We start from the raw sequence: 19,387 nt of genomic DNA, 5'->3' as shown, positions 1-19,387 counted from the left end.
AGAGTGAATATTGGTATACCGTTATGCACCAGGGTGGATATTTATATACCCTTATGTACCAGGGTGGATATTTATATACCCTTATGTACCAGGGTGGATATTTATATACCCTTATGTACCAGGGTGGATATTTATATACCCTTATGTACCAGGGTGGATATTTATATACCCTTATGTACCAGAGTGAATATTTATATACCCTTATGTACCAGGGTGAATATCATGTAAAATAGTGAATATTTATATACCCTTATGTACCAGGGTGAATACATGTATTTATATACCCTTATGTACCAAGGTGAATATTTATATACCCTTATGTACCAGAGTGAATATTTATATACCCTTATGTACCAGGGTGAATATCATGTAAAAGAGTGAATATTTATATACCCTTATGTACCAGGGTGAATACATGTATTTATATACCCTTATGTACCAGAGTGAATATTGTATTAGAATATGTCATACTTTTTAATTTTGTCTTGTCCATTGTCCCATTTTATAGCTACTGTATTAATGCGCAGGAGATATTTAATCTTTTAATTATATGTGTGCACGAATATAGCTCTGTAGCCTTCGGATTAGTCATACAATTAGAGATAAAGCTGAAGCTTTGGTGTTTGTTGTACAGCACCCAGTTAGTCTTGACCAAGGTGTTGACTGAACAAGTTTTGCCGAATTTATATCTGTATTAATACGTTTAGGCCGGAAGGATTCCGCTTCCCTCACTATTTGTAAGTTTTTATGTTCTCTTATCTATCATGTATTAGTTCATGTCTTGTGTATTATATGTAGTTAATTTATTGTTGATCATTGTTTTACATGGGTACATTTTTTATGTTTCACATTTCTTATAAGTTCATTTACTGTTTAGGTCACGAACTTCTTCTGTTCAATAATAAATGTACGTAATCAAAGAACGGAAGTAACTGTTGACATACCCACAGGATCATATTCCGGCACAGTGACAAATAGTTGAAGCTGAAAGTGAAGGTTGAGGAGTTACGTCGATGCGGGTGCTTGCCGCTAAGTATTATATGTCTGCTTACCACCGCTAAACTCAGGTATGGAAGCTACACTTAAAAAGCTCAAGGAATCACGGAAATCTCTCAAGTCTAAGATCACTCGACAAATAAATTCTCTCAAACAAGCTATCTCTGATCACTCTAGCTCTGAAGCAGATCATCTTCACAAGTCGTTAGTAGATCTCTACCATAATCAGTTCACTAATGTACACTACGATTACGTAGAGGCCCTCGAGGATGCTTCTGACTGTAATTTTGAGCTTGAAGCATATCAGAAAGTAAATGGTATGACTTGTGTAGAGTATTTTCAGTCTGTAAATGTAGAGGTTACCACTGTGTGTAAACTGTATCGTGATTTTTGTGCCGCCAAAGAACACGCTGAGTTACAGTCTTTAATTAGTCTTCCGTTACGTTTGGCTGACCAGGCTACAGATGAACTGAAACAATTTTTAAGTGATGATAGCAGTTCTCTATCTAGTGGAGATGTCATAGCCAAAGGTCAAAAGTGCGTCAGTAAACTTACTTCTAAGCATGAGCAGTGTAGAGTTAAATTAGGATCTAATTATGATAAAACTGATATATTAGATATTCTAACCAATTCTATATTAGAGTTGTCTCATCAAGTGTCTAAAGTAACTGGGTTTACAAAAGGTAAGCAAGCACAAGATGGTGATGGTGCCTCTCGATCAGTTTTTGTAGGAACTAACGCTCATAATCAAACACCCATTGCTCATCCATCGCATACTTCCTCTACTCCTGATCTCACTGAACAGCATGGCAGCACTACTGTCTCAGGGCAGATAAACAATTTTCAGACACAGGGTACTCTGACTAGTTCTGATTTACATCCTAACACGCATTCTGAACATGTTAGTAATTCATCTATGGCTAGCTCACGCTATAAAGGACCTGACCCCCCAAAGTTTTCAGGTGCTAGGCGTGAGTGGCCAGAGTTTGAAGTTGTATGGTTAAATTATGCATCCATGTATTATGATAACGATTTAGAACGTTCACATGCTTTGAAGGACGCCTTGTCTGGTGCCCCTGTGTATCATGTCCGACCCATCTACTCGTGTGACCCCGGCGCTTACGATGACATCTGGTCTCGTCTTGTTGAAATTTATGATGATGTTAGTCTGAGTGTTCAGTCGGTGTTTAATGACCTCCGTCGGTTGAAGCCAGTAAAGACTGGCGATTCAAATGGGCTAGTTCGTTTGGTCAACGATGTCGAGATGGGATTTAGTCAGTTGAAACAGATTGGTAATCTGGAGTGTGTCACGATGATTCAGGTTGATGAGGTTTGCGAGTGTTTACCCCCTAACATTCGTGAGTCGTGGGAGGAAAGATTTCATTCTTTGTCCAATTCTGAAAAACTGCATCCATTTCAGGCATTTATGGACTTTCTAAAGGTAAAGCGGAGTATTAGTTTTCGTAGGGCTGAAAACCTTCAAGTATACCTGACATGTCATATGATAGTGGCCAGCAGTTTTCCAAACCGAAAACTGCTGCTAGGACGTTCAATACTACTACTAAACCTGTACCAAACCGTGTGAATGTTGATTGTGTTATTCACTTCTCTGAGGGTAATTTATGTGAGCATAGCACACAAAACTGTTCAGAATTTATCACGCTTTCCATTCAGGATAAGCTTGAAGCATTGAAAAAGTGTAAAGCATGCTTCAGATGTTTCAGTACGCTTCACCATAGGAAATTTTGTTCTGAAAAGACCGCTTGTAAACACTGTAAAGCTAACAATCATCATCACTTGTTATGTAATCAGCGCCAGTCTAACACTACTACTATCAATGCTGTGTCAAACAGCAGTACTGGCTCAAATTGTGTGCTTCCCATAGCAAAAATTAAAACTGTAAATAATACATATGTTAACGTATTCTTTGATGGTGGCTCTGATGCTACCTACATAACACATGAAGCAGCTCATTGCCTTGGGGCTAAGAAAAGCCGCAGTGTAATTCTTGATATTGTAAGTATCGGCAACAAAGACAGTCAATGTGAATCTTTTATCTACGAGTTCCCTCTTTACTCCTCTGCTGGTGATGCCAAGCCAATATTAGCTTATAGCATGGATCAGACAACTGGTCCAGTCTCACCATTAGATCTCAACGTTGTGCAGCAGTTGTTCCCTAGTGATGAGATTCAGTCGTTGCAGCGAGGCAGTGTAGTTGATGTGTTGATTGGGACAGACTATCATGGTTATTTCCCTAAGATCGAAGTTTCCAAGTGTGGAGAGCACTTGAGCATCATAGAAGGTGTTTTTGGGCGGTGCTTGGTTGGGAGCCATCCCAGTTTGTCAGACAGTGACCTTCCTGATAATAATACCTCGGCTCTAGCAACCCTGAAGAGTACTGAGAAAACTCTGAAGAATGACGTAATCCAAGAGGCGGCTCTTGATAACATCAATTGCCTGCGTACCACCAAAATGGCTATGTCCTCCAATGAAGTTGAACCAGAGCCTGCGCCACAAAGTCCAGTTACTCAGGAAAAAAAAGTAACAGCATGCAAGGTGATGGGTGTCGTGAAGTGGTTTAATGTTCGGAACGGGTATGGGTTCATCAATCGAGGTGATACAAAAGAAGATGTGTTTGTTCATCAGACGGCCATAGTTAAGAACAATCCTAAGAAATACCTTCGTTCAGTTGGAGATGGAGAAACTGTAGAGTTTGATGTAATGGAAGGTGAAAAAGGCAGTGAAGCTGCCAATGTGACCGGTCCTGATGGAGAGCCAGTCCAGGGTAGCAAATATGCTGCAGATAGAAGGAAAGGATATCGTGGTTACTATCGTGGAAGAGGCCGGGGACGACGAGCCTATAGAAGATCTGAGCATGAGGGCACGGAGACCGGAGAAGGAGATGTTGAGCAAGATGGGGAACCAGTAGACGGGGAAGCCAAAAGACCACTCAGGCGCAGGAGATTTTACAGAAGATACAGAAATCGTCCCGTATACAATGAGGGAGAAAGCACAGAGTATGATGCATCACAAGAGCACTCGGGTGGATGGGAAGGTCCACGTGTACAGGGGTTCTCCAGACATTGTAGTGACCCACAGTGTTGAAAATCTAGGACTTTTGGTAGATGTAAATGATGTGTAGTTTTAGGTATGTTTGTATTCTAGACTGTATATTTCCTTTATATGTTGTAATAGTCCTTTCTTTTATATTGTAAACTAGGAGGATATCTCTGTGGTTGATCCCCTGAGCAAGGTGTCGCCACTGTTCAGTTTCAATCTTATCATCTTCCCCCAGCCATCATTATCTCATCTCATGTCACTTCACTAACAACAATAGTTCAACCAAATCTTTTAAGGGGACTATGTACAGTCTTGATCTTGTTTGTTTTAAATCTCCTTCGCATCAAGTCCACCCTATCGGTGTATTAGAATATGTCATACTTTTTAATTTTGTCTTGTCCATTGTCCTATTTTATAGCTACTGTATTAATGCGCAGGAGATATTTAATCTTTTAATTATATGTGTGCACGAATATAGCTCTGTAGCCTTCAGATTAGTCATACAATTAGAGATAAAACTGAAGCTTTGGTGTTTGTTGTACAGCACCCAGTAAGTCTTGACCAAGGTGTCGACTGAACAAGTTTTGCCGAATTTATATCTGTATTAATACGTTTATGCCGGAAGGATTCCGCTTCCCTCACTATTTGTAAGTTTTTATGTTCTCTTATCTATCATGTATTAGTTCATGTCTTGTGTATTATATGTAGTTAATTTATTGTTGATCATTGAAAACCTGGCTACCTCCATGCTGCACAAGCAAAGAGCAAACGAATCCTTATGTCACATCATTTATCAAAAATATTTAACGCAATACATTTTTATTTGCGCAAACTATTCTATAATCAATAAACATTTCAGAACTAACTGATGCTATTGTTTTACACATTGATCTTGGTCTAAAGCTTACAGAGCTACACACCTTTTCACGAGTAAGGAAAGTAGGAATTATCTACACATGTCGATGCCTCCTCGGAAACGCTGTTCTACCTACCAACCGTGTAGCAGCCAGTTATATTACGAGCCACAATAGAGTGTGAGTTTACAAGTAATATGCAAAGTTTCAGTAACACAACCAACTTTTATCTACTTACATATAGTTGATCTTGAGGAGCTCATACTTTTCAATGATACAAATATTTTAGAATAATTTAACATCAAATGTTTAACATCTCCACATAAATGGGGGTTTTATATCATTGGTGCTATTAACTCTCTTTAATATATCGTATGCTGCATACATTTTATCAGATCTGCTGCCGACAGCCTTTATATTAGAGGCGTATGGTGAATCCTAAGAGTGAATGTTGAACGCAGCTCTAAAAACTGACGCTGATGTCTAAAAAACATCTTTGTTATTTTTGTCTCATGGTCTAATCTGCTTTTAATGACCTTGTGTAAATAGGTTAATATCTATTTATATATCTTTGCCCTAACTCCGATTTTGAATTTCTGGGAATTAGCTTTAAAATGTGAGCATTTTACTAGCCCAGTTTTATGTGAGAAAACTCTAGTGAACCTGGTAAAACTAAAAAAATTCACATTCATTCCCTTCCTGTTTGTAGACTGCACACAGTTACATCAACTATGTATATGTCGCTTACAGCTCACCACTAACAATGTTCTTGTTTGAAAAAAACATTGAATGCTTTTAAAGTTGTGTTTAGTTCAGTAAAATCAGAATAATATATACCTAATAATAATATATTTAATATTGAGCTATAAGAAAGCTTTAACAAAATAGCCATTTTATTAAATTATGTTGGCTTTTTAGTTCTTTAAATGTAATACAGCAATACCAATGCCATGAATCTATATTTGACATAATGAGGTCTTGTAACTGTACCAAAACCCTGTAGGAATTGTGAATTCAATACCCACCTATGAAAATGTTTTACCAACCATTCCGTAATAAGATAATACCAGATAAAATATCTGAAAAATGATTCCGGAACAGAATCGTTAGGTTTACAAAAGTCCTGCTTTAGTAACCGTGTGGCTAGTCCACTGTGACTAGTTCACAATGGACTGCAAGTAATTTCAACAAACATGCAGAGCGATACATCTTTGCATATGTAAGTTTTGGTGCATACTAGCTTACCGCTCTATAAATATAGAATATCATCAACTCTGAAGTCATTGATAGTCATCCGCTATGTCATACTTCCAGACTCATACCGATGATATAATCAATAAAACATAAAAATAGACTTTGTTAAAATAACTAAATAAATGAATCTATGCTTAAAAACTTAGAAGAAAAAAGACAGAATGTGGCTATGCATGATCTACATGTACTAGAGTGATGACGATTAGCTAATATAAGGCTACGTCGCTGAAGAAGTTAGTATTTGCTCGTCCATGTGGACACATTCGTGTTGACTGTCGCTGTCTGTCGTAGACTCATCCATGCTGTCCGTATTCGCTGACTCACCAGATATGTCCTGGCACGCCTGCTCTGACTCATCGAGGCTATTGTCTATCAGATTGTGAGTATTATCTGATGAGTCACTGACTGTCTCTTTCTCACACGTTCTGCAGTCTTCCAGAATATTCTTCATGAGGGCTATGAGATTGTCTAAACCAGTTAGATATCCATCCTCATGGTTGCCCCTTTCCCATGGCTGGTCATGTGTAATTGTTACACCAGCTGGCAATGGAGTCGTCTTACCGAAATCGATCATCCAAACACCTGCTTTATCACCTCCATGAACAAAGAGCAGCGAACTTCCGATAACCTACCAACAGCAAATTATAACTTAAAACCATTTATGCAAGCGATACCATTCGATGCTGCTACAAATTACACAAAGATGTAAAACTAGAATAATACTCACTAAAAACAAAGATGAAGAATTACCTGCCCTTCCATTTCAGGCACTTTTAAAAAAACCACGTGTATGTTTACAGATGAACTTGATAAAATATTTTCACTGAAGTTCAGTTTTTATATCGACTAAATGCTATATATATTATACTACTTTATATCTAAATTATATCACTACAAGCCATGGTTCACTTTGATAAAAATTTTAAAAATGAAATCATAAAACTAGTAATTAAAAAAGGAAAAATACATGACTTCGAAAGAAGTGTCATACTTAAATTTTAAAAGCAATGTTTCACTGTTTTTAGTCTATAAATTCATTTTTTCAGTGATGAATGTTCATTCATAATTGAAGCTAAGAGAGTGATAGTTCTTTTGTGAGCTAAAATACTAATTTGAACAGGTCAGTATTATACCGCATATGCACTAATAACTTCAGCCGCTTACCTCATGAGATCGAAAAAACTTGGATTCACACAAGGTGTTCCTGAACTCCTCGAGCCTGGTTAGATACTGCTCGAGAATGACGGGGTCATTGTTGAGGAAACCAGACATGATGGTCTTTATCGTGAGTTTATCTTTACTCGTCTTGAAGTTTATGCATGACTGGCCATCAGTGCACTGGAATCACAGCGAATGCATAGAGAACATGGTTACAGACATCTAAAGGGTTAATAGAAATGTTCAACTGGAATACCTTACATTTCAGTCGCTAATTATTTTCGTGCTAAGCCCCCGTTTTGCTTTTGTGGAAAACTACCAGAAATACTAAGGCAGCCATCGCAATAATTATTTTTATGTAGAGGTTCAAAGTTTCCTAAAACACCCAAATTCCTCTGACAATATCTATCTATGCCTATTATTATTAAATAAAATAATTGCCATATGTTTTTTGTTTAAATTATGTTTTAATGGAACATTATAAAAAGCACTTACTTTTGGAGATGATATTGATGCCAAGCAAAGTTATTAAAATAGACATCGGTGTGGGTAAGCAATGGCAATAACAATGTTATGATTTCAACGATTGTTTGTTATAGCAAAAACCAACATGTTTGTTTTCCTTTCTTTAAGCAGGTATGCTCACTTTTACATAATTTGAAGTTATCTGCACACTGCAGTCTTTAAAATGATTAATCTTTGTTTGTTTAGCTGACTCTTTCGAGTTTGGCAATAAAATATGTAACAACGGCTTAAGTCTTTTGATATAATCTCTTTAGTGATGTACAAAGCCAGGTTGTTTTTATATTGAGCAATAAACAGCAAGCCCTATGACATGGGTAGACAATCAGTATATATTATTGACATGGGTAGACAATCAGTAGGTATTATTGACATGGGTAGACAATCAGTAGGTATTATTGACATGGGTAGACAATCAGTAGGTATTATTGACATGGGTAGACAATCAGTAGATATTATTGACATGGGTAAACAATCAGTATATATTATTGACATGGGTAAACAATCAGTAGATATTATTGACATGGGTAGACAATTAGTAGATATTATTGACATGGGTAGACAATCAGTATATATTTTTGACATGGGTAGACAATCAGTATATATTATTGACATGGGTAGACAATCAGTAGGTATTATTGACATGGGTAGACAATCAGTAGATATTATTGACATGGGTAGACAATCAGTAGATATTATTGACATGGGTAGACAATCAGTAGATATTATTGACATGGGTAAACAATCAGTAGATATTATTGACATGGGTAGACAATTAGTAGATATTATTGACATGGGTAAACAATCAGTAGATATTATTGACATGGGTAGACAATCAGTATATATTATTGACATGGGTAAACAATCAGTAGATATTATTGACATGGGTAGACAATTAGTAGATATTATTGACATGGGTAGACAATTAGTAGATATTATTGACATGGGTAGACAATCAGTATATATTGTTGACATGGGTAGACAATCAGTATATATTATTGACATGGGTAGACAATCAGTATATATTATTGACATGGGTAGACAATCAGTAGGTATTATTGACATGGGTAGACAATCAGTAGATATTATTGACATGGGTAGACAATCAGTATATATTATTGACATGGGTAAACAATCAGTAGATATTATTGACATGGGTAGACAATTAGTAGATATTATTGACATGGGTAGACAATCAGTATATATTTTTGACATGGGTAGACAATCAGTAGATATTATTGACATGGGTAAACAATCAGTAGATATTATTGACATGGGTAAACAATCAGTAGATATTATTGACATGGGTAAACAATCAGTAGATATTATTGACATGGGTAAACAATCAGTATATATTATTGACATGGGTAGACAATCAGTATATATTATTGACATGGGTAAACAATCAGTAGATATTATTGACATGGGTTGACAATCAGTATATATTATTGACATGGGTAAACAATCAGTAGATATTATTGACATGGGTTGACAATCAGTAGATATTATTGACATGGGTAGACAATCAGTATATATTATTGACATGGGTAGACAATCAGTATATATTATTGACATGGGTAGACAATCAGTAGATATTGTTGACATGGGTAGACAATCAGTAGATATTATTGACAAGGGTAGACAATCAGTAGATATTTATACATGAACATAATCATGTTGATGACTCTAGCTAGTAGCTCTCTATGGTTCCCTATGTTTCTGCGTCGAAGAAATATGTTTGTGTCATCCGCAAGATGAAAAAAATGGAAAAATAGAACAAGACGGAAAAATGGCAAAAAAATCCGCAAGTCATGCTAGTATTGTTATTCGAGAATTTTAACCAAATGATTAATGGTTGCGGAAAATGGAAACGGCACTAGTGGATGATGCGCAAGAAAATGCCATGCAAGCTATTCAGTTTTAAACATTTTTCATACCAGTCGTTCTAATTTCGATTTGAGCAGTTCCAAATGCCCCGCTATGACCTCTGGTGTAAAAATAATACATTTTTTAACAAAGCACCAGTGTTAATCCGCATCATCTAAATGTCCATTGAAACACTTATTGCACGGTAACTCAACGTGCGCACAACTCCAAATCTGTGTCAAGGAATCATGGTGATTGTTTAATTATTCTATATAATCTAATGTCGTACCTTGATGCCTTCAATACGAAAGCCAAGGGTCGAGCTTGAACTAATCTTTTCCCTCCACTGCATATAACGAGGCTTACTGACAGCTTGCAGCAGGTGTTCTTCTTTAGTAGGTTCCGCCGGGTCGATCTTCATCATCTTTTCATACATATCCTACAATTATTTCATGACGTTTGTATTAGACAGCTTTAACAATACAAAATGGTTGTTTATTAGCACAGTCTAAAACTTCTGACCAAATTTGTCAAATTATAGCTCAATGGTACTATTCAAAAACCTTTGAAAGAACCTATGATAACCTATTTTCAATTTGGTCTTTCAATCCGGCCATGCTAACCGTGGCATACCGCTACATGTTACCAGACAAGATGTTCTCACAGGTTGAGTAGGCTATATGGAAATAAAAAAATTAAAAATGTCAACAAATCTTTTCTTAGCTATATGACTAGGCTATAAAAGTTTTAAGGAACCAACTCAATAGATGCGCTCTAAATATTATACATTACAATGGTTGGCAAACATCTATTGCAAGTCGTCTTCTCTCTAAAATATGGGAACTACACGAGAGAAGGCAATAGATGCCAGGTGAATCGAATATAAGTTGGCTACTTAGCAAGTGGAGTTTGGTGATGCACAGTAGTCTCCTGGTGTAAGGAAACTTGCTTTGTAACAACAAATCAATACAACGTACAGTAGACCCTCATTAAAACAGACTAATAGGGTGGTGGGTGGTCTGGTTTAGCCGATTTCTTGGTGTGCCTATATATAGGTTTATGTGTAAAAGAAAAATCACATTAATAAGGTCTATTTACATTGCACTATATACTGTATACTATACTGTAGAAAAATGCTTAGCCTATTAAAAAAGATTTCTATGCAGAAGAAATTTCAAACAAATAGCAACAAAGGTTAGACAACTCCCGTCACTACAAATTATTTGTGAAAATTTCTGTTCATGCAAAGTATTACAACCATTTCATTTTACTGAATCTTAAATAAGTTACTTTGGCAAACTTACGTTGTGACTTTTTACCATATTTACAAATCATATAAAATTATATTTTACCATCATGAAAATTAAATAGCCCACCAATAATATGATTGAAAAATGTATTTAACTTTTGCAAGTGATTTACATAAATGGCTCCAATAGGCAAGTCTTACTTATACTTGATAATTTTCTAAATTTTTACTAAAAACATTATAAACCAATTATTAATCGTCTGAATGTACATGTAACCGCACTTTAATAGCAGCTGCTATGCTCCAAATCGTCATCTTTTCTGATATCCATCTAAAGGGGTTCAAACTAATTAGAGTCGACTGTACTTGCTATTACATGTACCTTGCCTATGTATGAGTGAAGTGAGTAGGGGAATGAGCATGACAACTACATACTACAACTACACAGGACAAGTGATCAATGTGGAAGATATAATCACATCTCACTTACGCAGTGTAACTTTTATGTAAGCGTGAGTTTACATGGAATAGACATAGGCTATGTCATGTAAATGTTATAATGGCGTCAGTAACTTCATAACTAGTGTCAAATAGTAAGTCAAGGCTTGTAAACAGCCATAGCGGGAGCCTTCTTGGAAGCGAGACAAAACTTACAAGGCTAAAAAAGTTTACCCTTATCAAAAGCCTATTTTTAGAAGCATGATATTTCGTTATGTACTGAGACTTTCAAATATTCATGTAGCATTAACTCAAGACTTGCTGTCTGGTAACCTTTAAGCTTTTCTGGAAAAAAAAAGATTGCTCGAGGATAATAAGATGAAGAATATAGCTGGAAAAAAAGTGGGTGAATGCGATGGACAAAGACCGCTAGAAAGGAATGAAAAAAAACTGATAAGATGGTGCGAGCACCTGCTATACTTGTCACTTTTACCTAAATGTCAGCAAGCTGGAAGCTGATAATGGCCGAGATTCCTTGTCTAATACTACTACAAACCAGATGTCACATTGGCCAAGTCATTGGCAAAACCCTTGATTTAGATAACAATGTGAAGTTCCTTCAAACAAGCAAGCTGATGATATAGGGCATCGTTGTTTGGCTGTACATCTCGACGATGAGTTAATACCGACAGTATTCGTTCTATTCAGTATTCATGCTGACAATTTCTCTCTCGACGTTTTATAAGAAATAGTTGATGTTCAATATTATCTGTCGTCAGTATCACGAGACAGTCGAGTTACTCTTTCAGTTTTATTAGTCAAAAAAAACCTTTCACAATAACAGGCTAATCGTTTTCAGCGACTACTTTTGTGCTCAAAAGTTTGGTTGTCACCAGCAAATCAAAAATTAGCCAATCCAAAGCAAACGAACACCCCACATAGGGTGTGCTAACCCCATTAGTAACTGCATTGAGACAAGCAGACAAAGATAGAAACAATGATTTATAGATATAACTGTCACATGATGTAGAGAGGGGGTTTGATGACATGCCTGTAATAGGCTTGTCATCTATTATTATCCATCATGTCCTACTATTCAGCAACGCTTGTCAACAGCCAATGATCATAGAGTAACTTAATTGTTTTAGCAAAAGTAACTTTGACCCCACAGGAGTGAGTGTCAGCGTTTTTTTCATCTCAAAGGTTGTTAACTAGCCGGTCACTCAATCTGGATGAATTTCATCTTCGCACTACCTCTGAACGACATTCTTCTTGAACATCGAAAAGTAAGTTGATACCAACTCACATCAATACTTGTGTCGACTTTTGTTACGTCACTTTCTTTTTTCCCACAAAAGCATTGTCAGTTACTAGCAGTCTTTTTCGTAATCATTTTACGATCTTTACTGAATGCGTTTTATTTCTAAGTAGTTTTCTATCCTCACTCCTGTTAATTTTACCTTCCCAACATTCCAACTGACAACTATATACAACGTGGTCGGACAACTTCCTACTTGGGATGGAATGAGTCAATTTAACAGCTCCCATGATAGCGCCGTACTCCCATTGGTTGGCTGAGGTGAAGAATACAATGATTAGTGTAATTCTAACATCTCAATCAATATTATTGAAGCGAGCTTGTTGTACCGGTCATGGTCGATACAATCATTAGACTCGGTGGCATAACCTTGCACCGCGCTGATGCATTGGCTTCACAATCTCACTGCTACTACCTAGTAGTTGAGCATTGCTTGGCACAGAGTAGAGTAAGCTGCATCCTTTTGGTGAGTAGCAAGAGAAGTGTCTGTGATGCAAGTGTTTAGATCTTCTAGTTGGCCTCTTTATGAAACAACTACATGATTTCTGTTTGGGTTACCACCAGTGATAACTCATTTATTGAACTACTGAAGGCTATTTTGATGGAGTAGCTCTCTAGACAGAGTAGCTCACTGGGTGCATAAGCTCTCTGGGTAGAGTAGCTCTCTTTCGAGAAAGAGTATCTCTCTAGGTACAGTAGCTCTATCGAGGTAAAGTAGCTCTCTGGATAGAGTAGCTCACTGGGTGCATTAGCTCTTTAGGTAGAGTAGCTCTATGGGTAGAGTAGCTCTATCGAGGCAGAGTAGCTCTCTGAGTAAAGTAGCTCTCTGGGTAGAGTAGCTCTCTGGGTAAAATAGCTTTCTAGGTACAGTAGCTCTAGGTAAAAAAGCTTTCTGGGAAAGTAGTTCTTTGGGTGGAGTAGCTCTCTCAAGCTGGAGTAGCTCTTTAGGTAGAGTCGCTCTCTGTGTAAAGTAGCTCTCTGGGTAGAGTAGCTCTCTAGGTACAGTGGCTCTCTGAGTAAAGTAGTCCTTTAGGCGAAACTTAAGAAAATTCATCGCAATGCTTAACAAAGACATAGCAGAAATTTTAATAAAATCTTTATGTTTTGTACTTGTCTAGTAGAAGCAAGTGAGTGTCACTTCTTGCTCCTGGTGAGGAAGAAGCCAAGTGCTCAAGAGAGCCATACAGAACTTTCAAAACTGAATGGCTTGAGTATATGGAGAAAAAACGAACCAAAGCTGGCTGCCATTGCTATGGCAACGGAAATTATAACAGATCTCCTAAATATAGTGACATCTCTCTCGATCTCTCATGGAAAGAGACGAGCTTTTGCGGCTCGAACAACTCACAAATCGCCAACACCCCAGAGACAGATGAACAGCGTCTGCTCAGCAGTAACTTTTCTTCAATAGAAACGCAAGCAGATGACAGAGACAGCGGCTACGTTAACAGCAACCAAAACTCTGGGGGCTCACCAATAAATGTCAAGGATGCCGATGACTTGCTACCTCAGCAAACCAGGTCAGAGTTGAAAAATCAAGTCAGCAATTAGTTCAGAAACGCTGATGGTTAGTTTGGTTGTAACAACTACTAGTTTAACTAGCAGTTGTTACACTCTTACTAACTTACTAGTTCTACTACTAACAACAAATTTAGTTGTAACAACTACTAGAGCCAATTATTGTGCTTGATAAGACCCTCTAACAAAATTAGTAACTATAGGAAATTCGATTCTTAAACTTCGGCTGTACAAATCTTATTGCTGCAGTGATTTAATGTTTGGTAGACTATATGTCAAAACACCTAAGAAACAATCGATCGGTAGATCATTACATTATTCAGGACAAAACTGCCAGATGAACCGAAGACAGTTACTATTCGGCAATCTCACACTTATGTCGATTGTGCGGGGAGAAGACAGTATTACATCGGAGAGAAGTGTTTCGCTGTCCTTGTACTGTTTTTAACCTTTGGTATACTCCTAGGAGGTCTTGGCAGCACGTGTCTACTTCCAGTAAGTACATTATTCTAATTTTAAAGACAAACTTTAAACTTTATTGCTAACATCGAAAGCAGGTGTTATAAAAATAAAATCAATTTAAATCTCTTGATAACATATAAACTGTTTAGTACGTAATTTAATTAAATTGCTAGCTTATGATGTTAGAAGCAATGGCCTGCCAATATATCTGAATCATAACATTTCTAATAATCTGCACGTGACATCTGCTAGTGATCTTTCTTGTGGTCTTCAGTTTGTCTGATGGAACTCAAGCGAGTTTATTGAAATGCTTCAGTTGTTGAAGATGAACTTGGACAACATTTTGGTAGATTTTATCAGAAAGTATCAGTATTTTTCTATCATTCGCAATTTTTGAGCTGATCATTTGATCAATCATTTGATGTTTGAGCTGATCTGACTGCCACGATGTTTTAATATTAAAATCGACAAAATCTGATCAGGGTTCAAATGCACATGTGGCACACAGATGGTGCATTGCACGAGTATTTTAATTCCAAACAGCGACACTAAATCATGACAGAATGAGAGCGACACAACTGTTTCCATGATGGCATTGCAGTTTTATATGGGGTGTGTGACACCCCTTATAAAACTGACCCATATGACGCACCACCATATAGAATGTGTCTATATGGTGGTGTGTCTATATGAGGGTGTGTCTATATGAGGGTGTGTCTATATGGGGGTGTGTCTATTTGGAGGTGTGTCTATATAAGGGTGTGTCTATATGGGGATGTGTCTATATGGCGGTGTGTCTATATGGGGGGGGGGTGTCTATATGGGAGTGTGTCTATATGGGGATGTGTCTATATGGAGGTGTGTCTATATGGGGGGGGGTGTCTATATGGAGATGTGTCTATATGAGGGTGTGTATATATGGGGGGGTGTCTATATGGGGGTGCGCCGCTACGCTATCGAAACATGGAAACAATAAATATCATGGACAGCAACTGTTTTAATAAGAACCATCAGCGGCTCAGAAAGATTTTCAATTTCCAAATCTCAGAACTATAGTTGTTTGGAATGGATGAGTAATAACAATTCAAATGTTTGGTACCCTCGCCTCACTAGATCAATCAGTTGCTTTTAGAAAACAGTAGCAGTACCTCAAACATTGTTGTTTTTTAAAAGATGCATAAATTATTGAATTAAATTATCAAAGGATTCATAGAAGACTTTTATTGAAGGGAGATGGTACAACTCCCGGTAACAGTTTTCGTCAAACATACACTATGTTTCCATTGTGCGGAAGATGCTGATTTGGAGTTGTGCACACTTCGAGATACCCTGGGATAAGTGTGTCAATGGGCATTGGCATGTTGTGGGTTAATGCAATCGCTTTGTTAAAAAAGATAGGGATTTCTATGCTACAGGTCATCGCGTCACACCCCTGTCTCGCTTAGCAGCAAATTTTCTTTCTGAAGAGTAGAAAATGTCTCAAACGGAATAGCTTGAGAGACATTTTCTTAGATATTCAAAAGCGATGTTTTTAACTTTCACAAACATGAAACATTAATAAGAATGTGCGAGTAATAAAACTCGCCTGCGTTGCTTGGTTGGCAGTTTCCATCTTGCAAATGATGTGAACTTGCGGTTTGATCGCGTCATGGAAACATAGTGATAGTGTTTGCTAGCCCGCAGTTTGTATCTGATCTTCACAAAAGTGTGGCATATTTACTAAATCTTTGTATAAACATTTCAGACTTTGTTTTTGCGTCACTTTATAATGTTTAATTATGATTTCATATAAAAACTAGGGTAAACCAGAAAATCTAAGCAAGAAAGTGATTGAATGTGAAATAGTGCCTGTAACATAATATAAACCAATATATATATATATAAATCAATATATATAAATCAATATATATAAATCAATATATATAAATCAATATATATATATATATATATTAATTTTCTACTTGGTAATCAGTGTGGTAATATAAGCTCATAAAATTAAACCACTATAATAAACCAAAAACTCAACTCCAGTTTTAATAAACGTGTTTCTGCGAATTACTTTTGATATAGAGAATAGAACACAACTCTCACGGGAATGCATTGAGGGCTGCTAACAACTCGCTACTTTAACATTTTAATTTGTTGTAAAATGAAATTCAGCACAATAGAATTACTGTCATAATATAACATTTAACCTGATTACGAAATCCTTAATGTTTTTTTTCTGTTAAAATTATTTTCCTGTGTTGTTCATAGCGATTCCGAGACAATTCGGAGTAGAAACTTTGTGTTCGATACTCAAAGACTGTCAAGAGGAATACTTGGAGCTGTTTAACCGGTTTAATTTATTTTTTAGCTGAGTAATGCCAAGACAATGCAATTTTGCGAAAATGTCGGGGGTATGACGATAGCCCTGATCGTCGTGAGCACTGGAGGACTACTCGTTCTAATAGTGATCATCTCCTGCATACTAATACGAGAGTGCAGCAACAGAGAGCTGCATGGGGGAAAGTGCCATATCAATTGTCATATATTTGAAGATCTCGTTGTATAGACTGGGCTACACCGTTCTTGCTAATTTGATATTTATAGAACTTTAGAAAAGTAGTACTGCACAGATTTATGGTAACACTGGTGCTAACATAAAGCAGTGATAAATCTCATCAGAGGGTACATACAAGTATCCAAGAATCAATATTTTCAAGCTGAGCTGTGCGAGCGAGCCAACATTATCCACGTGTCGATCAATACTTGTGCTAACAGAAAAGACAAATAAACTATGCAGAGTTGACAAAGATCCATTGATGGAACAGTTTGTCAAGATGAGTTATTATCGAAATGCTTTTTATTATTGCCCCATCTATGTATGCGTACAACACCTTTTGTTATCCACTGCAATAGCGTATCAATGCAAGCACTTGAAACGTTGATGTTTTCGTGATCAAGTTGTACAAAGATGCCCACAAATGATTATTTAATAAAGAACATAGATAATACACCTGTTACTAGCTTTCATCAGTGACGTACTTATAGTCAGACCTGTTCATTTCAAATAAAAAACAGCCGAGCCAGAAAAGTGCATTAATTAATGGAAAGTAATTTGTGCTTGATTATTTACTGACCTTTAGTGTTTTACAAATGACACGACTATCTTCTCGGCTAATTATTTCGCATCGAAATAAAACAAAAGCCTCATCAAGTTTTTAACTTTTCATTTATTTTTCTGATATAAGTATATATATACCTGTCAAAAATTGAGAGACGGATTTTACAAATTGCTTAGGAACAAATGGTCACTCAATTTGTGAATATATGAATTCTGAAAGTTTCTCGTGAAAACATCTTGATTTTTAAGTTTGAAATTCGTTTTAGTTATAGTTTTAGATATCACATAACGTGATCGTGACAAAACATCTACAAATATTTAGAGTTTTCATTGATTACTGAGGCCAAAAGGAGGCAACTACGAATACAAAATTAAAGGGTGCTCATGCATATCTGTGTAATGAATCTTTACTATAAGTCACGAATATAAGGCCCGAAGTCATGATTGGAAGTTGAGAAAAGATTTCATCATTTAGGATTTGAACTGATTCATATATATTTTTAAAGCAACCGACTAGTTAAACCCAGTTTACACTGACCCAGATTAAACCCAGTTTACACTGACCCAGATGTAAACCCAGTTTACACTGACCCAGATGTAAACCCAGTCTACACTGACCCAGATGTAAACACAGCCAGCCAATGTCATGTTACAGAGTGGCTTAAATGAATGGTAAGAATAAAGACGAAGTGGTAAGTTTTTTGGCATACGATTGGTTGCTTCATCAGCACGCCACTTCCAAGGTAGGCAACTTCAATTGTGCGACAATCTTTAATTTTCGTAAATCACGTAAGTGCATAAATATTAAAATCTATTGCTGCCTTTACTATAGTTTGTATAAGTCTATAAAGCTATGTGAATTAAACTGTATTCATAATTTTAGAGCAGCTAAAGGAAGAAATTGCATATCATATGCAATTGTATCAAACATTGATGAAATTGCATATCATATGCAATTGTATCAAACATTGATGAGGTCAATATACGAAACTACTAGAGACGCTGCGTAAGGCCCTATATTTTGCTGATCTGATTGCGGTAACTAGCGTACGAAACATGATAGCAAATTGAAGTGCTGAAATTTTTTTTGACCTGTTGTAAATTCTTTAAAGGATTCCCTTGCTTACTAACTCAGTCATTTTAATATTAAAATCTAATTTATAAATCATACAAAAAATGACAAGTCCGGAGTGGACAGCCACTTCAACAATATTATCTTGTTAGAAATGAATTGCAAAACAGATGTTGAGGTAAACACTTTTTCATATATCTGTAAATTATGAGAAAATATTTCACAGCTTTTGATTGTAACTGATGCCTACGCTGAACATATTTTTGGAGTTGTGCCATCGGCCAAGAGTAGAAAATAAATCTGTGGGCTCTCATTGAAACAACGAATTAGCCAGGCACAATATTACAGTAAGCTACTCACAAGGCATAAACATTATTTAATGAAGTTTAGCATCAGTTTGCAGTTTTAATTAACAAGGTTTTACAAAAACAACTTTTTTAAAAACATGACGGCTTACTCAAAATAGGAAAAATCTGAATATGCAATCACTTGCAACCTTGAAAAAACTAAGCTT

General features: G+C 36.5%; 2 protein-coding genes across 7 annotated transcripts in view; one reads left to right on the top strand and one right to left on the bottom strand.

Annotated features, from left to right (window-relative positions):
- Positions 1-5,742: 5,742 nt before the first annotated feature.
- Positions 5,743-19,387, bottom strand: part of LOC137396175 (uncharacterized) — a 114,265-nt gene continuing 100,620 nt past the window's right edge. For all 5 annotated transcript variants that reach the window (XM_068082324.1, XM_068082323.1, XM_068082325.1 and 2 more), the window contains 3 exons: positions 10,000-10,149; positions 7,329-7,502; positions 5,743-6,792 (listed from right to left, as the gene is read on the bottom strand). In XM_068082324.1, coding sequence (XP_067938425.1) covers positions 6,382-6,792; positions 7,329-7,502; positions 10,000-10,149 — 735 coding nt within the window. In that variant the 3' untranslated portion in view covers positions 5,743-6,381. The remainder of the gene's footprint in view (positions 6,793-7,328; positions 7,503-9,999; positions 10,150-19,387) is intronic.
- LOC137396177 (uncharacterized) lies at positions 12,594-17,693 on the top strand. Of its 2 annotated transcripts, none has more exons than XM_068082328.1 (4): positions 12,594-12,683; positions 13,834-14,235; positions 14,557-14,728; positions 17,052-17,693. In XM_068082328.1, exons 2-4 carry the CDS (start codon positions 13,931-13,933, stop codon positions 17,247-17,249), a joined length of 675 nt encoding a protein of 224 aa, XP_067938429.1. In that variant the 5' UTR covers positions 12,594-12,683; positions 13,834-13,930; the 3' UTR covers positions 17,250-17,693. The 2 variants fall into 2 exon arrangements, with proteins under 2 accessions (XP_067938429.1, XP_067938430.1); XM_068082329.1 differs by lacking the exon at positions 12,594-12,683 and adding an exon at positions 13,084-13,181.

The sequence above is a fragment of the Watersipora subatra genome, chromosome 5 (genome assembly GCF_963576615.1).
Source record: "Watersipora subatra chromosome 5, tzWatSuba1.1, whole genome shotgun sequence".
NCBI lineage: Eukaryota > Metazoa > Bryozoa > Gymnolaemata > Cheilostomatida > Watersiporidae > Watersipora > Watersipora subatra.
The sequence above is the reverse complement of the archived record's forward strand: the minus strand, read 5'-3'. Positions and strand labels throughout refer to the sequence as shown.

Bases quoted from the DNA above. Each gene is read 5' to 3' on its own strand.
- LOC137396177 (XM_068082328.1), top strand. From the start codon at position 13,931: ATGGAGAAAAAACGAACCAAAGCTGGCTGCCATTGCTATGGCAACGGA. The intron at 14,236-14,556 runs GTCAGAGTTGAA...TACATTATTCAG, and splicing joins TTGCTACCTCAGCAAACCAG to GACAAAACTGCCAGATGAAC. The intron at 14,729-17,051 runs GTAAGTACATTA...TTTATTTTTTAG, and splicing joins GCAGCACGTGTCTACTTCCA to CTGAGTAATGCCAAGACAAT.